The sequence below is a fragment of the Cyphellophora europaea genome (genome assembly GCF_000365145.1).
Source record: "Cyphellophora europaea CBS 101466 unplaced genomic scaffold supercont1.4, whole genome shotgun sequence".
NCBI classification, from domain to species: domain Eukaryota; kingdom Fungi; phylum Ascomycota; class Eurotiomycetes; order Chaetothyriales; family Cyphellophoraceae; genus Cyphellophora; species Cyphellophora europaea.
In genome coordinates, this window is record NW_008481810.1 from 2,017,378 (window position 1) to 2,037,870 (window position 20,493).

Consider the following 20,493-nt stretch of genomic DNA (forward strand, 5'->3'; position numbering starts at 1 on the left):
ATATATCCTACAATGAACTGGTGCAGGGGAGGGGGGATGAAGGGGGAATATGAGCCACGAATGTAACGGCGACGGGCCAAGTGACGGGGTCTCAGGCTGGGGGGCAAGCTGGCTGCGCTGGCTAGCCGCCGGAGCAAATGGGCTTTCCATGAATTGATCAATACTACACCCCCTTTCCACCTTCATTCTTTCGCGATTTTTGGGGTGAAGTAGTGTAATAGCCATCGAGTGTTGTCCCCTCACCGCTTCACACAGCTCTGTCTGCACATCGCGCACCGCTCTTGTCAAAGACAATGTCAGCGGGCGCAGCCGTTCGTGAGAGTCGCGTTCAACAAAATGATGAGATTGAAGGAGACGGAGGTACTGAGCAAATCGGTGGGGCATGGCAGATGTTTGTTCTGGCTCTTGAAGCTTTATTTTATCTAATTGCATTTCAGCAGGTCAGCCGAACAGGGGCGCCGAGTTGCTTGACCAGCCGACGGTCGAAGCACTCGCCATTGAAGCTCTGTCTGGCTGGGCTGTCTACCTGACTGTCCGTCCAGGTGTGTCCCATGCTCTCTCTAGTAACGCCGTCGCTATGCCACTTTCTTGCACGCTTTGCATGCCGTACCATGATTTCATCCGGTCGGGGTTTCCTCTAGGGGGTATCATGTCTTCATTTCATTCCGTTCCATTCGTGCGCAGTCCTCGAGAAACAGCACCCGCGCTCCATGTTCGAGCACATCGTGCCGGTCAAATTGCCTGGGTGACGCCACCCGGTAGGCACAGCCCCTCCTACACAAGCAGGCTTCGACCCCCAGGACCCTGGTACCCGCCGAAGTCCGGCAGATTACCCACGTCGAACGGTCCACCGCCCGCCTTACGCTTGCTCGATCGCGTCTGCTCGACGCCTGCGAACGTCTTGCCCAATTCCTGTAGGCCCTGCACATCCTTGCTCAGCGTGCTCAGGAGCTGCGTCAATGAAACGTCATTCTTCTGCGCTTTGGCGGCGGCTTCAAGCTCGTTTTCGGTACCATCGGCGGACTCGGGTGGTGTAAGCAGCGAGAGCCGGGTGAGAAGAGCTTGAATGCTGCGGAGATGTGGCAGGAGCTCCGGGTCTGGAGATTCGCCGGTAATTGGTAGGGAGGAGTCGGAGAGGTAAGAGGGGGGCAGCGCGGAGACAAAGGTCTTGATCTGGGCTATGCGCGATTCAAGCATCCTTATGGAATTGAGACGGGTGGTGAGACTGGCGATCTGATCTTGCTCCTCCGAGGAAAGGACTTCGAGATCGGTAGGAGTGTGGAGTTTGGTTTCGCTGGCTTCTGGAGAGGCACGCTTCTTCCCCTTACGGTCCTCGGGGGGAGGTTGAGCAACGGCTGTAGCGCTCGCCGCGGAGTCAGCGACCGCAGCTGCACTACCGGCACCCTTGGAAACAAAGTTGATGGCGATCATCTCGGTCTCATCGGTTTCGATTGTGTACGGGACGGGTCGGAACTTGAGGTCGGAGCTTTCCTCACCGTCAATTTGCATGGAGCCTTCATCTTTTGCACCATCTGACTCGAGGACGCTCTCGTAGATTGTGACGGGAAGCTTCTGGTCGGCTGACTCGGAGCGCTCGAATGCGGTTGGGTGGATTGCTAATAGGACATTGGTCTCGTTGAGGCTGGTGATATAACGCTGGAATTGGACAAGCTCAGGTAGCGGGCCAGAGGTCGGGACAAGAGTGAACCAGCCTACGACATCAAGAGCAGGAGCCTTGTGGACGTCGCGATCTGCGGAACGGTCAGTCAGGACGCAGGACAGGGGATTGGGAGAGCTTACATTGCTGGGTTCTCTGATCGAGCCATGGTTGCTTGAAACTGTACCTGCCGGACTCATCTTTGTCGAGTGCAGCAGCGAAAGCGTGTTCTGCAGTGATCTCACGGCCTTTCTGTTGGCCGAGCAGAATGCCAATTATAGGCTGCGACTCGCCGCGGACGCGGTGTCGGGTAATCTGATCCGACGCTGTAAGGAGCACAAGAGGATGAAGAGACACAGAGGTGCCTGAGTCTGAAGGCTTGACTGAAAGCAGCGGGTTCTCTGAAGTCTGCTCCATAGTATCAGATCAACTGAACGCGTATGAGAAAGTACTAGAATTGCCTGTTACCGCATCTTCAGGATTGCGGAACTAACTGCTGCGGGGGAATCAGGCTGCACGACTGCGCGAGGCTGACAATTTGACATGCCAAGGAGAAACAAGGCAACCTTTCAGTCACCAGAGTCCTGGAGCCGATGGTTTTATCACTCATCGCAGGGGGATCACATGGCTCTCTCATCGTGGCATTGTGTCATGTGTTGATATGTATCCTCAATTTGGAAAGTATGATCATCGGGAAAGTTACTATCGCAGTCTATACGATCTTAGAACGCTGTCAGAGCCACGGCAACCACGAGAGCAACCAGGCCAGCACTCATGCTGGTAAGGCGTGGTGCAGCGTCTTCCTGACCGTCTTCCTGACCATCGGCTCCTTGCTCAGCCTCCTCGCTTCCAGAGTTGCTGGTACCGTTCCCGCCCGACGGGGAGCCAGGCTCTGCATCGCTCTCCACGATACGACCTTCCAGCTCAATACTGACAGGGCTCTGAGACTCGATGTACATCACAAGCACTTCGTCTTGTGTATCAAGTGAGACGAAGTCAGTTGTAGGCTGGAAGAAATTGTCGCCTCCACCAGCAAGGAAGTCGAGAGTCACAATGGTGTACTCTTCCTCTGAGTCGAGCAGCTCTCCCCCAATTTCAACACTTACTAGCCTTGAGCCGCTCTCGCCCTCAGGGTTATAAGTAACAACGATGCCGCGGCTGACCTGAAAAAAGCTTGTGACCTCATCATCGTTCTCCTGGTTGACGCCTGAGACTATGCCCTCGAGCACGTTCCAGACCTCCTCGCCACTTAGCGTAATCTCGACGATCGAGTTGCCGAAAGGGAATGAGGTCAGGACCTCCCCACGAGTAATATCACCTTCATCGATAGTAGCACGAATACCGCCAGCGTTGATGAGGGCGAAGTCCGCCTCATCAGACTGGTTCTGACGGTACACGAGCATGGCATCGGCCATGAAATTACCAAGTAGACACTCCTGCTCTTGGCAGGTCGTCTGGTCAAGTTCGACGCTAGAGACACCAAGGACTTCGGCAGCAAAGGCTTCGAAGGGCTCGGCGAGCTCCTCGATTTGGGCTTGGAGATCGGAATCCTGCTCGGTGGTGTTGGTGACATGGACTGGACCACCATGATACTCGAGGATCTTGCCCTCATCATCGTACAGAACATCAATGTAGCCCAGATACTCGCCCCATCGGTAGGCTGTGACAATGAAAACCTCATCGCCATCCATGTTTTCGACAATTGTGGGATAAGGACCCTCGGCGTCCTCGAAGTCTCCGAGTGGAGTGTGACTGTGACCACCCATGATCAAGTATAGACCTGTGGTTTCCTCTGCCAGCCTCTGGTCTTCCTCATAGCCAATATGGGTCAAGGCTGCAATTCGAGTGATGTTGGTAGTGCTGCGGATCTCGTCGATCGCACGCTGTACGGCCTCAACGACGTCGCCAAAGACAGTGCCCTCGCCAGGACTCGAGATACCTGGGGTGTCTGGGGTGGTAACACCAATGACGGCAAGATCGTACTCCTCGTAGATGTGGTAAGGCTGAAGGGTTTCGTTGAGGACGGGGTGATCGGACTGGATGTTTGCGCTGATGATGGGAAAGGTGAGATTCTCCAGGAAGGCACCCAACTCATCGTCACCGCCGTCGAATTCGTGGTTGCCAAGGGTCATGCCATCGAAGCCCAGCTGCTCGAGAACTTCGCCAATTGCGAAACCTCCCCAGTAGGTATAGTATAGCGTGCCCTGAAATTCATCGCCAGCATTTAGGAAGAGACTATCACCAACGGTCGGTCTCCGCTCATCGACGATAGTCTTGATTCGAGCATAGCCTCCGTAACAACCGCTTGACGGGTCTTCGCAGTCAGTGCCGGAAGAACGAAACTCGTCCAGATGGGAGTGAACATCGTTGACATGGAAGAAGGACATATTGTACAGGCCCTCGCTATTGAGTTGTCTTTTCTCAAGAGCGCGCTTACTCACTAGGACATCTTCGCCCACGGCCAGACTAGCCGTCATGGCGAGCCCGGCGGCCAAGGTCAAAGTCTTGGAGAAGCCCATAGTGTCGCTGAAGATTTGTTGTGCGTGGAAGAAAGCAAAGCCCTTCTTCGCAACACAGGCAGCTTCCTGGTTTTATCTGCCTCAGCCAAAAATGGCTTATCCCCCGGACCTCGAAATCCCTTGGTCGCGCGCGAGACCTTGCAGAGCAGATCACCGCATAAGCACCTAGAAAAGCTTGGAAGGACGGCTGAAGCACCTATGAGGGCTTCTGCTCGGCCAGCTGGGTGAGGCACTAACAGCAAAAAGGCAGGCACTTGCCCCGGAGGCGAACCGCCAAGGAGGCGGCGGGCTTGGTCTGCAACCTCGCTATCGTCTGGTCCTCCACAAGCTCGGGCGTCGCCGAAGGGCTTCGGTAACACGTGGGGAGGGTACAGGTTCCTGCATATTGAGCAGAGGTCTGGGCGAATTTTGTTTTTGGGAGCTGGACGGAGCCTATGGCACTGGATAGCGGGTCAGAGGCCGAATGCAAAGGCTTCCTGACGGCCGCCAAAGCCGCTCGAAGCGAAGACGGATCCCTGGACAGGAGCCATGCATGTCATGCCGCTCCAGAAATCGATCGCGCGCAGGTCAAGAGGTGGTGAGGCGTCCTGAAAGGCATCTGGCTATTTCAGCGCTTTCAAAACGTCGTCCGAAAGCGATGATGCTCTCAGGGCAGGATGCGCAAGCGGAAAAGCCCACAAGGTCCAGGGGCTCCTGCTGACTAAAGAGGGGCTCATTTGAGCAATTGTCAAGGATTGGTTCAATGGAAATGCGATCCCATCGGCAAATCTGGCCCGAAGCATTACTCTTATACAACCTAGAACATTTCTGGCCTCCTCCCTTGAAGCCGCATCTCACCCGCGCAGTTGTGTAAATGCTGGGACCACGCCAAGCACTGAGCAGGGTACGGCCATACAGACTTTCGCGGCTTGCCGCTACTAACACCAGCTGGCAGCTTCTGTCCTTGCAGTCGTTCTTCCCGAGCTCGATACGCTTCGCAACAAACAGCACCCTACAGGCGACAATGGAAAACCCTGACATTGCTCGAATACACGACTTTTGGTACTCACGGCCGCCTGTTGAATGGTTTATGCCCCCTGAAGGCTTCGACAGCGCGTGCGCGACACAATTTGGTGGCCTGGTCCAGGATGCGCGTGACGGCAATTTGGACCAGTGGACGTCGGATAGGAACGGCAGTCTGGCCATTATCATCCTGCTCGATCAATTCTCGCGCAACATTCATCGTGATACACCTAATGCCTTCAGCGCGGATCCAAAGGCGCTGGACATTGCCATTCGAGCCATTGCCAAAGGGTGGGATGGGGAAGTGCCCATGGCCCAGGCTGTCACTTTCGTAAGTGAGAGCCCGAGTGAGCGAGCCTTGATGTACATTAACGCCCAAGCAGTACTTACCACTGATGCACAACGAAAGCTTGCTGGCCCAGATAGCGTGCTTAGCATTTTTAGAGAAACGCAGGATGCAGAGCGAGCCCGGCAGCGAAGATTGGAAGTTTCTGTCTGGGTCTATAAAAGCGTCGAAGAGTCATCTAGAGGCAATCGAGAGATTTGGTCGGTTTCCTACCAGGAACAAGATACTCGGGAGGGAGAGCACGCCTGAGGAACTGGAGTTCGTTGAGAAGCAATCACGCGTCACTGAGGCACCGGAAGCATCTGGATCTTAGTCAAAGCATCGAGAGACAGGCCACCGGGAGTGTGGTTTGCAGGCTGTCCACTGGTGACTTTGGTCGTGTAGACGCTCACGAAAGTTGAGTCGAGAAATGCTATAGCGAGACTGCTGCCCAATGAAGCTGCAGAGCAACGCCCGGACCATTGTTGTGCTTCGATTGCCAACCTGTATGCATGTATTCGAGTGTTTTGTCAGAGCTGCGAAAAGTCCATCGAGACCGGTTTAGATCGGTCTGTGTCACAAACCCTAGTAGGGATGTGCTATTGATAGCAAGCCGAGTTCCGAAGTCGTGGGGAGCTTAACGCCCCCATTCCCGCCATCCTACACATCAACACTTGAGATTCTACACCATACGTCGATGCAGAAATTGTTCTATGGTCTAGCTAGAGTGACAAGTCCACTTTTCAAGGTATTCTCGGCGGGAGCCCGTGTACTAGTAAGCGCCTGCCTTAGGCCATGGGCACAAGGCCGTTATGACCGTCCTTGACCGCGATACGGTTCGCATCTCCTCTCCAACATCCGGCAGATATAACACTTCTTATTGTTCAGCATCCAGCCTCACTCTCTTGACATGACCCTGCCGCCTATGCTAAGACACGGTATTGGTCTCGTGGAGTCTTGCGCAGGGCCCTACGGACGCCATGCTTCGCCAAGTGCAGCTCCGGGATCCGACATGACGCGTCACTGGGTCCAGCAGAACTGTTGAGGCATTCATATCTGCAGCTTCAAGACTTCGTGTCAGCCTCGTTGCTGCATGTCCCCGCTTGTTTCTGCATCACGCAGATACCCGCTCATTTCGTTCGTTCCCCTCTTCTTGTTCACATCCTCTTCGTGCTCATCGTTGTGGCCCCCTCACCCTGTGCTCGCAGTCTTCTCGCAGAGGCTTTGGACAACGATTGGATAGTCCTTCAGGACATGACCGAGAAGACCGTCGGCAACGATAACTCCCAGCTGGTCCTCTCGTTGGACGAGGCGACGGGCCAAAATGACGACGTCTATGTTGTCCATTACGACCTGAGTGACATTGGTGAGGAATCTTGAAACCGTCTCTCGCCATTCTCTTCAGTCTGACCAAAGAAAGATACGAAGAAAGCCAAGGATGAAGTCGAGCGACTGATTCAGGACTGCACGAAAGCCGGCCTGCAGTCTGCCGTCCGTGTGGGACCTGAATGCTCCCTTCTCATCATTTTGAAGGCTCCAAGGGACTTGCTTGGTAATGCGGTCCATCGATCAAGGTACAAAGCCGTCGTGAGAGTCCTTTCCCAACGATTGACCGTATCAGGATCAAGGACTGGCTATACGGAATCATCGATGCGCGGCCCAAAGGCTCCTACGATACCGTCGTCGACGGGGAGACCGAAACAGAAAACCTCCGGAGCATGTTTCACCTGGTCACCTGGAAGAAGGAACTCGGTGGCGCCGGCATCATGCCCGGATACCGGCAGTGGAAGCAAGTGAGATCCGTCTTCCCTGTTCACAATAGAGCCCGTAACAGGGCTTTACTGTCCAAATTCAGCCGGCAAGCGACCCTGAATCGAAGTGATTTGGACGAAATCCGTGCAGTCTATGGCGAGAAAGTGAGTATAGTGTCTGGTAAATGGCAATCTGACTGACGGCTCGAAGGTTGCATTCTACTTCTGTTTCCTGCAAAGTAAGTCAGAATCAGCACCGGAAGAAAGTCGTCAAAGACCGTCCTTCCCAAGCCACGTCCCAATCTTATCGAGTCGACCATGGCGAACACAGTTGCTGACCAGAGCTCACCTTCTAGGCTACATCATCGCCCTCGTATTTCCCTCGATCTCGGGCATCCTGGCTTATTTCTTCCTACATCGTGTTTCACTTCTATACGCCATCTCGACCGTGATATGGTGTGTTGTTTTCCTAGAATATTGGAGAATGGAAGAAATCTCCTTGAGCTTACGCTGGAACGTCCAGGGCGTGGGCAGCTTGAAGGTAAGTGTCATTTACATAACGAAGCACCTGCAACCCGGACGTGTCAATCGCTGACCAGAGATTCTCAAGGTCAACCGACGTGAATACGTTTACGAAAAAGAAATTCAAGACCCGATCACTGGAGAGAAGCAACAGTACTTTCCTAAGCGGAAGCAGGTTGCCCGCCAGCTGATCAGTATCCCCTTTGCCCTCGCTGCACTAGCAGTGCTTGGAACTGTAACGACAGGCGTCTTCGGCATTGAAGTCTTCATTTCACACATCTACGATGGCAAATACAAGGCCTGGCTGGTGGGTCCTAGTCCCAAGCTGACCGGTCTCATGCTGACGGCGCTCAGGAATACATGCCCACCGTTATCCTAGCTCTGTGCCTGCCCTATATTCGCGATTTCCTCGAAGGTCTTGCCACGCAACTGACAGAATACGAGAACTGGCGGACACAGGACCGCCACGAGATGTCGCAGACCCAGAAGGTCTTTATCCTCACATTCATCACGTCCTATCTACCTGTCCTTCTCAGCGCCTTCGTTTACATTCCCTTCGGCGACGGAATCATAAACTGGGCTCGGGTGTACTTCAGCTCATCTCCGGGCTGGGAGAAGCTACTCGCACCTGACATCCACGTCGACACGTCACGGCTACAAAGCGAGGTTATCGCTTTGACTGTCACAGAGCAGATCTCGGGATTTGGTGAAGAGCTCATTCTTCCTCTGATCAAGCTCCGAGCACAGACGTGGTACAGCAACTGGAGGGGCACCAATCGCGGCTTCAATTACAGCCGCTCCACCGGCGCTTACGAGAGTGCTGCAGAGGTAAAGCTTCTACGGCAGGTCCGGGATGAGTCTCAGCGCGAGCCGTACTCCGTCCACGAAGACATCCAGCAGATGGTCACACAATTCGGGTATCTGGCCCTGTTCAGCCCCGTCTGGCCATTGGTGCCGATCGGTTTCCTGATCAACAACTGGGTTGAGCTGCGTTCAGACCTGCTGAAGATTTCCATTGACCATCAGCGACCAGATCCAGTCCGCACCGATGGCATTGGCGCGTGGATCGACTCGCTAAACTTCCTCACCTGGCTCGGCAGCATTGTCACGGCGGCTATAGTACATCTCTTCCATGACACCGAGAAGCTCAACGATCCAAAGACATGGTGGACACTGCCAATCACCATATTCATGGCTGAGCATGTCTACCTGGGCACGAAATATTTGGTCCGGCTCGCCTTGGAACAACTAGGTTCTGCGGAGCTTCGGCAGAAAAAATTGCACGGTAAGCTTTGCGTTGCTCTGCCAGCCTTGATATCTCCCTGTGGCCATTTACTGACGCGCTGCAGAGTACGCGCACCGCAAGACAGTCTTCAAAGAATACATCAATGACGACACCGCGGGGACGGTCGGCACACACGCAAACATCGAGAAGATCAAGCAGGAATCGAGCAAGCTGGCTGAGAAGCCGCCCGAGAGATTGCGAGATATCGATGCCATGATAGAGTACTTGAAAGGAGACTCGGCGTCAAAGTCGTAGATGTCAGGACAGCACGAAAGACTTTCCCAATGCTTTCCACTCGCCTTTTCGTCTTCAGCAACCTACCATGCGGGCTCGTCTTGGGCAGAACATCATGGCTGATTCGTCTGAGTATTTTGGTCCAACGCCTTCACAACATTTTCCGCTCAAAGCGCGGCCGAGCAAGCGGAGCAGATCTAAAGCGATACGCCGCGAACAAGACTCCCACCTCAGGCCCCATGCGGCTAAGATGCACCTCAACTCCAGGGCACAGTCCTCCCCTCCTTCCAGCTCTGCCTCGCCAGCTCCATAACCCGAATACCATCCCTCGACTGCTCCGGCTTGACCTGCAACTCTGCCTCCCCCCTGATAGCCGCCACCACATTCTCATACAACCCCCGCCAATACCCCGTCTTTGTCGGATAGCGCCCAATCCATTTCCCCGTCTTCTCATCCTTGGTCTGACAATTGTCCACCTTCTCATTCGTCGTCAACTCCCCCCAGCACGGTTCCTCATCCCGCCCAAACCCGTCATCCGTAGCCTTCATCCCCTTCAACGAATGCTCCTCCTGCCGACACTCGCCGAACTTGACAAACGTGCCCTCCCTGCCACGCACAAAATACTTCAACGGGTCCCGCATCACGTTGACCACCGTCGTCTTGACCGTACACATGACGGGCCTCCCCTCATACTCGAGCACCACGGTAAACGTATCGTCCACTTCACTCTCCACCCCTCTCAGACTCCGGATCCAGCCCGTCACGCGGCTCGGCCGTCCCAGCAGCAGCAGCGCCTGGTCGATACTGTGGCTGCCTAGCCCAAACATCATGCCCTCCCCCTCGCTATACTGCGGGTCCGTCCAGCCCTGGATCCACGCCGGAAACGGCACGTCGTAGTGGATCTGCACGTCGGTGAGCTCGCCCAGCGCCTTTTTCTCTTGCACCAGGTGCGACAGCGTCAGGAACTCGCTGTCCCAGCGCCGGTTCTGGTAGACGGTGAGCACGAGGTTCTTGGATTTGGCGAGCGCGATCAGCTGGTTGGCTGAGGCGGACGAGGTCGTGAACGGCTTCTCCACCAGGACGTGCTTGCCGGCGTGGAGGGCTGCTTCGGCGACGGGGGCGTGTGAGGAGGTGCTGGTCGTGACGACTACGAGGTCTATGGCGGGGTCGGCGAGGAACTGGGGAAGGGTTCTTTCTGTCAGTGTTGTAGTCGGCGGGTTGTTGGGCGTGGGGTGAAGAGAGGAGAGGGGGCCAAGGTCAGGGGCCTGCTGGCGTGGACTATGTGTGTGCAGGCCATGATGAGGCTGGCGAGACACTCGACGAGAGTCACTCTCGTTGATCAGGCAGGTTTAGTTGCCCAGCAAGCCTCCTCGCTAGAGACGATTCCTCGCCGCCCCGACAGTCCCCATGAGGCTCCATTTCCTTCGCCCCCTACATCCTCGCGTCGACTAAACAAAATGGGGGAGGGGAAGCCCTACCTCATCCTCCTTTGCGTACCACTTCGCATCTGGAAACTTCTCTGTGCAGTGGCCGAAGCGTCCCAACTTCGGATCGCCGGGCGATTTACGCTGCAGGAACGCGTATACCTCAATGTCCGGGTTCGGCAAGATGTAGGGCAGGTTCTGTGAAATATCATATGAGTCAACGAGCTTTAGAAAACCTGCGAGGTGGGAAGGCCAAGGGTCGTCTTGATGGAGAGCTTGCTGCCATTAATGAATACGTGTGGCGGTGGGCATTGGGGTTTTGTGGCGTCCTGTTCTGCTTGACGGAATCGATTACACGGTCTCTTGGTGAATGGCTGGGGATCGGGGCAGGGGGAGAACGTTGCCTCACATATACATTGGCACTGCCGCCGAAGCCGACGATGCCAATCTTGAGTTTTGGGGTCATTATCTGTGGTGGCGAGCAATGCCTATAGCGGCTGTTGCAGTTGCGGGGGGTGAGGTGGTGACTGTAGAAGGAGTAACTCTATGTAGTGCGTATTGCGGTACCCAAAACGGTGATGGCCTCGCAGCCCGATATGGGCAAGGATAACTTCAAGTAATGTCAAAGGTCAACAGCAGGCAGTCAATCCTTGGTGTGAAGTCGTCCGCTGTATATATATTCTCCAATGGCGCGGGGGATGCAATCATCCATCTACTCATTCCCCACGGAAGGATGTGCGGATATTAGGCTAAGCTGTTTAGTGGGTTAATATGCCTTTCGATACGACTCGTAAGGTTGCACCATCGGCAGTAAGAGCCTACCAATCTGAGCCCTGTCAATCAGAAGTTGTCAGACAGCCCGGCGCTGCGGACGCCTTCAGGCTTGATATGGAGTCGTCGACGTATGCAAGGCGAACACTACTGGAGGGCCAAGAGGTTCAGGCGAGGCGAACCCGTTTGTTATGCTCATCTCCTATCATTGTTGTCCAACGCGGTCTACTAAAGTAATAATGTCTTGCATGTTGTCATGGACAGGTACTGTCCGCTTGCACACAAATCCAAGCTCCCCCTTCTCAACAGACCCTGCACGCGCGAGTGTCCACCGGCGCGATCGTGTCTGAAATATGTGTTGCGCCATAACTATGCATACTCGCGAACGCCTAGAGTCTGGTGAATGCACCGTCACATTTGTTACTCGTCGTTGATGTCGATATTCGTACAGTAAGTAGTAAGTCGGTTCCAGAATTAAGCCCTGTGGAATATTGGGCTTGAAATCATCGGCCAGGTCAGAGATAAGAACGTGCCGTTTGCTAAGGTATGCGGTGCGAGCTGCTCCGAAGCAAAGATCAGCCAGCGAGTCTTTGCATCATCAGTATTTTGTGCCGCAGCACGTTCAAATGGCGACGTTCTTCATCTCGTCCTCGACCGTATCGACCCCTAGGCCCTTGACGTCTCCGACCTTATCAGTAACTGGACTTTTATTGTTCTCCTTGTTATCGTCCTCAGTTGAGACTCGGCTCAGTTTTGAGGATGGAAAGTCCCTCTTGCCTTCGCTTTTCGCGGTTGTGGGGGTAGGGACATCAACCAGCTTCTCCTTCTTGGGAGGCATTGTCATCTGCTGCGATGTGTCGAGGGGTGAAGGTGTTGGGGCATCGACAAGCTTCTCAGGCTTCTGGTTTGCCGTACTATTACTCTGCGAAGAGTCAGACTCTGGAACAGCAAAGTCCCTGACAACATCACCACCAGTCCTTACGGAAAGAGGCTGAGAAGATTCCTCCTGAACGCGCGCAAGAGGGCTTCCAACCGTGGGTCTGGGGCTACCAGTACCCGCACGGGAGAATCGTTGAGGTGATCTCCCGCGGTCATCATTTTCGCCGGGGACGGGGCTGCCGTACGGTGAGCCTCTGCTATTAACAGGCTTGACATTGGTGTTGAGTCCGTATGCCCGGCTGTTTCGATTATTGGCCTTCCGACCGTACTTCTGATCGCACCGCCATCGCAGAATGTCCATGTAAGGCGGCTCCACGGTTTCGGTTTTGAACTCTCTCAGCTTCATCTCTCCGCTGTCCTCGTCTACGAAGACCCGATCGCTGGACATATCGTCCGCGACGATCGCCAGGAAATGAGACCACGATCGCGCAATAACGTACTTGGTGTCGTAATCGCGGCCGAAGAGGATGATCTGACCCCATTTGCCCAGCGGTCCTGGCGCAAGGTCGACGGCGATGTTGTTGCCGCCCCAATCGCGTGCTAAAGGGATCCAGCTAGGGTGTGCATATGCTTTCTGAATTGCTTTGGGTGGCTGTGAGTCTTGCCTGTCGATCAAATCTTGCCTCCAGAGCTTATTGCCAGGCGGAGTTGACGACGAACTTGATGACGAAGCAGCGGTGTTCAGGCTCTTGAGAGGATAATGAGGAACAGGCTTTTTGGCACCGGAGAGATATTCTTCGTTGACGGTTTTCCAGTTGTTCCATTCCTGGACAATTTCCTCGCAGTCAAGAAGCATGCACCCAAAAATGATCCCACTGGGTCGACCACCACGCTCCTGCCCATCGTGAATACCAAGGGATTCCCTGACATCTTGAGGAAGTGTCATGTCCAACTCGTGCTCGAGCTCATTGATATCGTTCTGGGTGCAGCCTTCGCAAAGATTATCGAAAAGCTCCTCGTAATTCTTCTCGGCCCACCGATCTATCTTCTTCCAGGAATGTGAGGGTGGAGGCGGCGGCGGAGCGCCGTCGGCGAAGCTCTGCATTTGAATTTCACCTGGGGACACAGGGGTTTCTTCGGTCTGAGGAACTTTCGGCGAAGATACTGAGCGCATACCGGGGGAATAAGGTCTGTTTGGAGAGGGCATTGCAATTTGTGTGGAAGAAATGGATGGGCGTTTCGCGTCACCATGATCGGTCAGGTCGTGCTGGGAATCGGTGGCAGCAGTGGCAATTGACGTCAGGGGAGCGTGCCGACTCTGGCTCACGGGCATATGTGAGCCTGTCCGATAGGGAGAGTCATGGCTGGCGTGTCGGTCATTAGAGGTCATAGTATGCCAGAACGAGCGGAAGGCAGTAGCAAAGCTGGGCCCGGAGTCAGTTGGGCGCTTCGAATATGGGAAGGAAGTTGGCGGCTTACCTGTTTGCTGCCATGGCTGGCGATTGTTGTGCTGTAGCGGCGGCCAGATTGTCGACTGAGACAGGACAGAAGGAAGATCAGGTTGTGAACAAGTGCGGTCGCAGTTGCGGCGCGAATGCAACAAAGGAGTGTCGGTGGTTGGGGTCAGGGTGCAATTTGTTGTCTGTCCGGATGCGTCGAGCAGGCCAGACACAGTTGACTTGGTAGAATCGATTAGCAAAGCGAGTGTATGTTGGCGGGCGTTTCAGAGTAGTGAGCGAGAGGAGAAGACTCGTAAGGCCGGGGATAATCACGATAAAGGGTGCGCGGTGGGTTGGGAAGTAATTGCGGGCAGGGAAGTTGCCCTTTAGACTTTTGGCAGAGCAGACGCGGGTAGCCTGTCCGTCACGCTTGCCCTCGAAGGAAGCCCCCTGGCGCCAAGTGCTTAATGGTTTTTTCCAGCCTTCCGGGTGCTGGAGCAGCGCCTACAAGATCTTTGCTGCACCACTTAAGCGACAATACAGTCAAGACACACATGCAAGCTGTTTGGATAGCCGTTGTAGTGCAAGCGGCGCAGCATCAGGCCAGTTTTTGGCATTCCTGCGGGCCACCGACCAAGTTTCTCGCCCCTTCTGGGCCTTGTCCCCTTCTCCGCATGCGGCGCCACACCTTCCCGGCCTCGTGCTGCTTCTGCTGCAGAGATTGTACTGAGCACCAGACTACGTCTGTGGCAACGGTGTAGCAAGCATCGCAGACAGCGGAGGGCTGCATCCAGCGCTTCTGCATATCGCTGAACCGACGCCCCTTTCTCGGATCTGCCCAATCATCAAGCGTGTTTCCGCGCGTTTTCCATCAGCCGCGGTGGCTTGTGGCGCAACTAAGCATTGGACCTGCGTCTAAAATGAAGGCGGGGTCCAGCCGAGCCCCTTATCGTCAGATCATGATTAAAGGAGATTTTCATCCTCGCCGACCAATTTTGCTGTCGGCCAGCAAGAGTTTTTGCAGCGGGAGCAACCTTGGGTCATGTGAATCCGACACCGTAGAAGCGAAGCTGCATCTGCTGGTTGCTGGCTATGGACGATCCTTCGGTGGCTCGGGCTCCCAGGACACAGATCTACAGTACGCATAAGAATAGCACCATGGTAGAGACATGATATCTTTGACTCTGCTGATCATCCGCTGTTTCCAGAACACTTGGCGTGGAAGTAGGACTTGGGATCGTCGCGTGCCTGCAACATGACCAGTCAGCGTCTGCGTACCCCAACAGGCAGTCTTGCGAGAGGCGACGATTGCCGGCATTGGTTTTAGAAAACCGTTTACGGGCCCATGCCGGGCAACGGGACCATGAGCCTGACCAAAGTGGTATCATTTTCATGGTCAAATGTCGAGACCTCGCTACGAGCATTTCCCAACTCCAGACGCCTTGCTCAGATACCCAAAATACCATGCTGCTCGCTGGGACTCCGATCGCTTGCTTCATCTCTCGTGGACCGGATCATGTCAAAATCTGTGATCTTGCTTCATCTCTCGTCACGTTCAGCAAAACGTAGCTCCCTTCTCAATGTTTACCATCTGATCTCATCTCGTCATCATGAACACGCCCCAATTCAGATGTTGGGCCTTGTTCGCATTCACTGCGCAGCCGATAGACACCCGGTGAATACACACGATGCCGTGCGCTTCTGAGTGCGCTTCTGCTCCCACTCTGTCCAGATTTGCTGCCGTTCAAGTTGGCGGCAGTTCGCTCTTTTTTTTTTTTTTTTTAGCAAGGAGTGAACTTATCGAATACTGCCCCAGTCATTGAGCTTCCCACCACCAAGGCTCAGTCCGTCCACGGGACCGATCTTCTCACCACCCTTCTTACCAAAGACACGCCAGAATCGAAGAGTCTCGTCGCCCGCGCCAGTAACAACGGTGGTGCCGTCCGGAGAGCTGCTCAAATAAAGCACCCTATAAGTGTGGCCTGTCAAACTCACAACCTGCTCCATTTTGGGATACTTCCAGACTACAATCTGGTTTTGGCTGTAGCCATGGGTCGAAACGATTTCGTCGGAGTTCTTCGACCAAGCAAGATTGCAAACCTGACTGCCAGTATCAACTTCCTTGATCAATGAGCCTGTTGACGTGTTCCAGAATTTGATAGAGCGATCAGCGGTACCACCACCTGACGCCAACAAATGATGTTGGTGAGGCGACCAAGTGATGGCCTTGACAGCTGCCACATGATTGGAAAATCGATACAACGGTGTCTCTGTGAGCTTATCCCAGACACACAATTTGTTGTCATTGCCTCCGGAAGCTAGCTGGCCATCTTCGGTGTTCCATCGAAGACCACAAACTTCTTGCTTGTGTCCAGCAAGACGACGAAGATACTGGTCGGGAGATCGCACATCGCGATGGAAGATGAGTCGATCTCGTGATCCAGAAGTGAGAACATGGTCATTCCAAGCCAAAGCACCCACTCGGGCAGTGTGGCCCGTCATCGTTCGTAGTCTCCTCGACTTCTCGGCATCGTAAATCTGAACGAAGCCTTTATGGGTGCCGATCGCTAGGTGAGAACCCCGTTGAATCCAAGCGACTGATGTCACGAGATCGTTGTCTGGCAATTTGCACAGCTGCGTCACCTTGCCCGTCGTGGAGTTCCACATATAGACACAAGATCCGAGGCCAACACCGAGGATGTTGGCGGATCCCCAGTCCACGAGGTTGAGGTAGAAGTCGTCAGCTAGTTCGGGTGCATCAAGCACTTTGTAAGGTACCTTGGCAATATGTCGGGGCTGCTTCTTAGGAGTTTGGAGGATAGCTTGCGAAGAATAGTTGAGTGGAGAAACAGAGTAGAGGTCCGATCGAGCGTTGAGGTTGATGATGCCCGCGTGCTTGTTTCTCGACGAAGGCGTCGGGTGACCAGAGCCGATTTTCTTGTGGGGCGACATGTACGAGAACATGTTCTTGTGTGGAGTAGTTGGCGTAATCGATGCCGGTGGTAGCGATGAAGCGGCTTGAATTGGTGGTGTGTGTCTAGAGCCAAAGAGACCGTCCGGTGACATGGAGCGATTGTCCTGCGGTACCGAGTCCCCCATCAGCTCATTCCGTAAAACTTTAGAGTAAGTGCGGTTGGCTTCTTCCGTCTTCTGGAAGTGCAGCTCTCCATGAGGCGTCTTCTTCTTGGACCTTGAGGGTGTTGCAGGTGAACCGTCGTCATGTAGCAAACTGTAGCTGGCCTGGAGATCCTGACCATCTCGATTTGGGATAAAGCGGTCACCGTAGGTTCGCTGACGTTTTCGGCTTGGACTTCGGCCGGGAGTCCTCTCACGCTGTCGCCCGGCGTTCTCGAAATCCTTCATCTTGCGTAGCATAGCCTCCGACTCTTCAGGCATGCCAACTTGACCTGACATTGATGCGCGTGAGACGTGTCTTGTGGAAACAGTGGGAGGAGTTCGAGGGCGATTTATGGATTCAAGAGGAGGCGTCTGAGGCCGCTTTGAGGAATTGGTGACGGCAGCATTGTCTTGATGCATCTCGTCCTCCATGATGCCCGCAGTCGCAGGCTATCACTGAGGGCGCAACAAAGTATTGGTAGCAACGTGGACGCAGGAGCAGGCAGCAGCTTTTCAGGTTTTAGATGACAAGTGTCGCCCACTGAGCGCGCCTGGGATAGGATGACTCGATTGACCAAGCAGTAAGTGAAGATGTACAACTTCCACGGTTGGGGACGCTCGTTGAATTCGGAAGCGGTCGGCGAAGAGTATTGCTCTAATGTTATGTACTCGAAAGGGAGGATCGATGTTTTTGCGAGGGGCAACGACTGTTTGTATCGTATATTGTTTCGAAGTGAAGTATAGATCTCAGTAATTGAGGTCCAAGTGACTTGCAATCGGAAGAAGGCTGGTGATGGCAGTTGCTTCAGGGCGCTTCCCAAAGAGGAAAGGCTAGCGCGGAACGGCTGCGGTCTGCTAACATCGATATCCGTGACTGGCGCTCATTCAGCGTCGATTTGAACAATAGCAATATGGATCTGTAGCTGAAAGCTAAGTAACACTACAGCTGTATAATTCTGCAATTCGTCAATGGCATTGACAGTCACCATTAGAGGTCAGCATCATGAATGTTTAGCTTGGCGCGACCATAGTCCAACCCGGTAGAGCACAACACAGCGCGTCTGTGTTGTGGTACAAAGCAACTCGGCGCTCAATTTGGGTTGTTTTGCTGCCCAGGCGTGTACAGGTACCATCTGGAGACGACACGCGACGCCGTGGAACGATAGGACAGCAGCCTGTGTTTCAGCCAGCGGCTGCCCTGCAGAACGCTTGGGCCACCCGCAAGTCAAGACCTAAGCGTGGCGTCGGCTCGGCTGCTCCCTATACCTACCTCGGAATTCTGTCGTGACCTCGCATCAGCAAGGGCATTGTTGCGACAACAATAGACTCACGTTTCATGCAAGGAGTAGCTATTTCGCCATTGCTCGTTCCTACATGACATCAAGGTTGTTAGCCATTTCTCAACAGGTTGCTACCAGAGCATACTCCACCATGCCTCCTACCGTGACCACCAAGATGGCGGCCAATGATTTCTTGAGCTTCGTCAATGCTTCACCGACTCCGTTCCATGCTGTTAGATCTGTCAAGGAGAAGCTGACCAAGGCTGGTTTCACAGAGATCAAGGTAAGCTCTCGCGGCACGATTGATGTCCCGGCATTAATCCGGCGCAGGAGAAGGAATCATGGTCATCAACTTGCCAGCCTGGTGGCAGGTATTATCTGACTCGAAATGGCTCGACCATCGTAGCGTTCGCAATCGGCAATAAGTGGCGGCCTGGAAATGCCATATCCATGATCGGTGCCCACACTGACTCGCCCTGCCTGCGCATCAAGCCGGTTAGCAAGAAGCAAGGAGACGGCTTCATCCAGGTGGGAGTGGAGACTTACGGCGGCGGGCTGTGGCATACGTGGTTCGACCGCGATCTTGGTATCGCAGGGCGAGCAATGGTAAGAGATGGTAACGGCAGTGTTGTGCAGAAGCTGGTTCGCGTCGATAGACCCAGTATGGATCCCTTTGTATTGCACGAGCCTTTCTGACGTCTGCAGTCCTCCGCATACCCACTCTTGCCATTCACCTTGATCGCCAAGAGAAGTTCGAGTTCAACAAGGAGACTCAGCTCTTCCCCATTGCCGGCCTGGTCGCCGCTGAGTTGAAAAGACAAGAGAAGAACAAGACTGGCGATGAAAAAGAGGGCGATGATACCGAGGACAAGCCTTTCAGTCCGCTTAAGACAATCACGACGAGACACCACTCGCTTATTGTCGAGTTGATCGCTGCGGAAGCTGGCGTGGATGCTGAGGATGTCGTGGATTTCGAGGTCGTGCTCTATGATACCCAAAAAGCCTGCCTTGGTGGGTTGACCGAAGAGTTTATCTTCTCGGCAAGACTTGACAATCTCAACCAGACCTACTGTGCTACGCAAGGCTTGATCGAGTCGCTGAAGGCCGAGGACGCCCTCGACGAAGAGTCATCGATCCGTCTAATTGCCTGCTTCGACCACGAAGAGATCGGCAGCATGACTGCCCAGGGCGCCTTCTCCATGATGCTTCCTGGAATTCTGCGAAGGCTTTCAGTTCTCCCGGCCTCGTCGTTTGCAGATGAAGCATCCGAGAAATCTTACGACAAGACCACGGAGCCCGACTTGTCTACTGCCTACGAGCAGACAATGTCAAGCTCTTTTCTATTGTCCGCCGACATGGCACATTCAGTCAATCCAAACTATGGAGGCAAGTACGAGTCGGATCATCGCCCAGAGATGAACCAGGGTCCCGTGATCAAGATCAATGCAAATGCCCGATATGCAACCAACTCTCCGGGTATCGTGCTCCTCCAAGAAGTCGCTCGAAAAGCTGCCAAGATCACCAATGATGATGCTGAGGGTGTACCGCTCCAGCTCTTTGTCGTCCGAAACGATTCTAGTTGCGGGAGCACAATTGGACCCATGCTATCAGCTCATCTCGGCGCCAGAACACTCGACTTGGGAAATCCTCAACTCTCAATGCACAGTTGCCGCGAGACTGGCGGTACAGATGACGTCCATCACGCCGTGAGATTGTTCAGCAGTTTCTTCCAACACTACTCCGCTCTGGAGAAGACCATACTTGTTGACTGAGTCGAGGTTTTGAAACAACACCAGCAGCGTTCTGCGCTGTACGGAACCGTCCTCGCCAATTAAACACACAATGTCTGAGAAGTGCACCAGCCGCGTTTCGCCGGAGGAAACGCTAGACGGAAGATTTTGTGCAAGCCTTGAGTGAGGTCTATGCAATACTCCTGCGAATTTTAGTGAGGTGATACCCTTTGACTACAAGATGAGATACAAGATGAAGGATGCAGGAGATCTGGAGCGGTGTTCAGAATATCATGCAGACGGCTTTCAATGCGTACTACCAGTGCCCAAAACTGGCACTTACAGCTATGCCATGGTCCAGCTTTCGACAGGATTGATGGCAGGGCTCACCAAATTCCCCATGAGTTACACGTCAAGTCCATGCCATGAGTCTGGACAGCCCTCCCGTCAATTCTGGTGGTGATGGGAACGTGCTGGTTGCCTCTTAAGGTATCCCGCAGGCCGGCGTGTGGGCCAAGAGCTCTGCCGGATCGCGGCGAGGGGGCGCGAATGACGCAT

General features: G+C 54.1%; 8 protein-coding genes across 8 annotated transcripts; 3 read left to right on the plus strand and 5 right to left on the minus strand.

The window, feature by feature from the left end:
• Positions 1-774: 774 nt before the first annotated feature.
• HMPREF1541_04997 (uncharacterized protein) lies at positions 775-2,074 on the minus strand (the record flags this gene model as incomplete). The annotated part of the gene is made up of 2 exons (XM_008719338.1): positions 775-1,751; positions 1,801-2,074. 2 exons carry the CDS (start codon positions 2,072-2,074, stop codon positions 775-777), a joined length of 1,251 nt encoding a protein of 416 aa, XP_008717560.1.
• Positions 2,075-2,379: 305 nt separating this feature from the next.
• HMPREF1541_04998 (uncharacterized protein) lies at positions 2,380-4,176 on the minus strand (the record flags this gene model as incomplete). Its single annotated transcript, XM_008719339.1, has 1 exon — positions 2,380-4,176. The coding sequence occupies one exon, from the start codon at positions 4,174-4,176 to the stop codon at positions 2,380-2,382; it is 1,797 nt and encodes a 598-aa protein (XP_008717561.1).
• Positions 4,177-5,179: 1,003 nt separating this feature from the next.
• Positions 5,180-5,837, plus strand: HMPREF1541_04999 (uncharacterized protein; the record flags this gene model as incomplete). The annotated part of the gene is made up of 2 exons (XM_008719340.1): positions 5,180-5,509; positions 5,562-5,837. The coding sequence occupies 2 exons, from the start codon at positions 5,180-5,182 to the stop codon at positions 5,835-5,837; spliced, it is 606 nt and encodes a 201-aa protein (XP_008717562.1).
• Positions 5,838-6,757: 920 nt separating this feature from the next.
• Positions 6,758-9,316, plus strand: HMPREF1541_05000 (uncharacterized protein; the record flags this gene model as incomplete). Its single annotated transcript, XM_008719341.1, has 8 exons — positions 6,758-6,869; positions 6,924-7,077; positions 7,125-7,419; positions 7,466-7,493; positions 7,611-7,795; positions 7,865-8,083; positions 8,131-9,061; positions 9,126-9,316. 8 exons carry the CDS (start codon positions 6,758-6,760, stop codon positions 9,314-9,316), a joined length of 2,115 nt encoding a protein of 704 aa, XP_008717563.1.
• Positions 9,317-9,552: 236 nt separating this feature from the next.
• Positions 9,553-10,592, minus strand: HMPREF1541_05001 (uncharacterized protein; the record flags this gene model as incomplete). Its single annotated transcript, XM_008719342.1, has 2 exons — positions 9,553-10,473; positions 10,575-10,592. 2 exons carry the CDS (start codon positions 10,590-10,592, stop codon positions 9,553-9,555), a joined length of 939 nt encoding a protein of 312 aa, XP_008717564.1.
• A 1,520-nt stretch (positions 10,593-12,112) lies between these two features.
• Positions 12,113-13,862, minus strand: HMPREF1541_05002 (uncharacterized protein; the record flags this gene model as incomplete). Its single annotated transcript, XM_008719343.1, has 2 exons — positions 12,113-13,793; positions 13,849-13,862. 2 exons carry the CDS (start codon positions 13,860-13,862, stop codon positions 12,113-12,115), a joined length of 1,695 nt encoding a protein of 564 aa, XP_008717565.1.
• Positions 13,863-15,605: 1,743 nt separating this feature from the next.
• On the minus strand, positions 15,606-17,357 carry HMPREF1541_05003 (uncharacterized protein; the record flags this gene model as incomplete). The annotated part of the gene is made up of 1 exon (XM_008719344.1): positions 15,606-17,357. One exon carries the CDS (start codon positions 17,355-17,357, stop codon positions 15,606-15,608), a length of 1,752 nt encoding a protein of 583 aa, XP_008717566.1.
• A 999-nt stretch (positions 17,358-18,356) lies between these two features.
• Positions 18,357-19,977, plus strand: HMPREF1541_05004 (aspartyl aminopeptidase; the record flags this gene model as incomplete). The annotated part of the gene is made up of 3 exons (XM_008719345.1): positions 18,357-18,488; positions 18,536-18,866; positions 18,911-19,977. 3 exons carry the CDS (start codon positions 18,357-18,359, stop codon positions 19,975-19,977), a joined length of 1,530 nt encoding a protein of 509 aa, XP_008717567.1.
• Between the last annotated feature and the right edge of the window lie 516 nt (positions 19,978-20,493).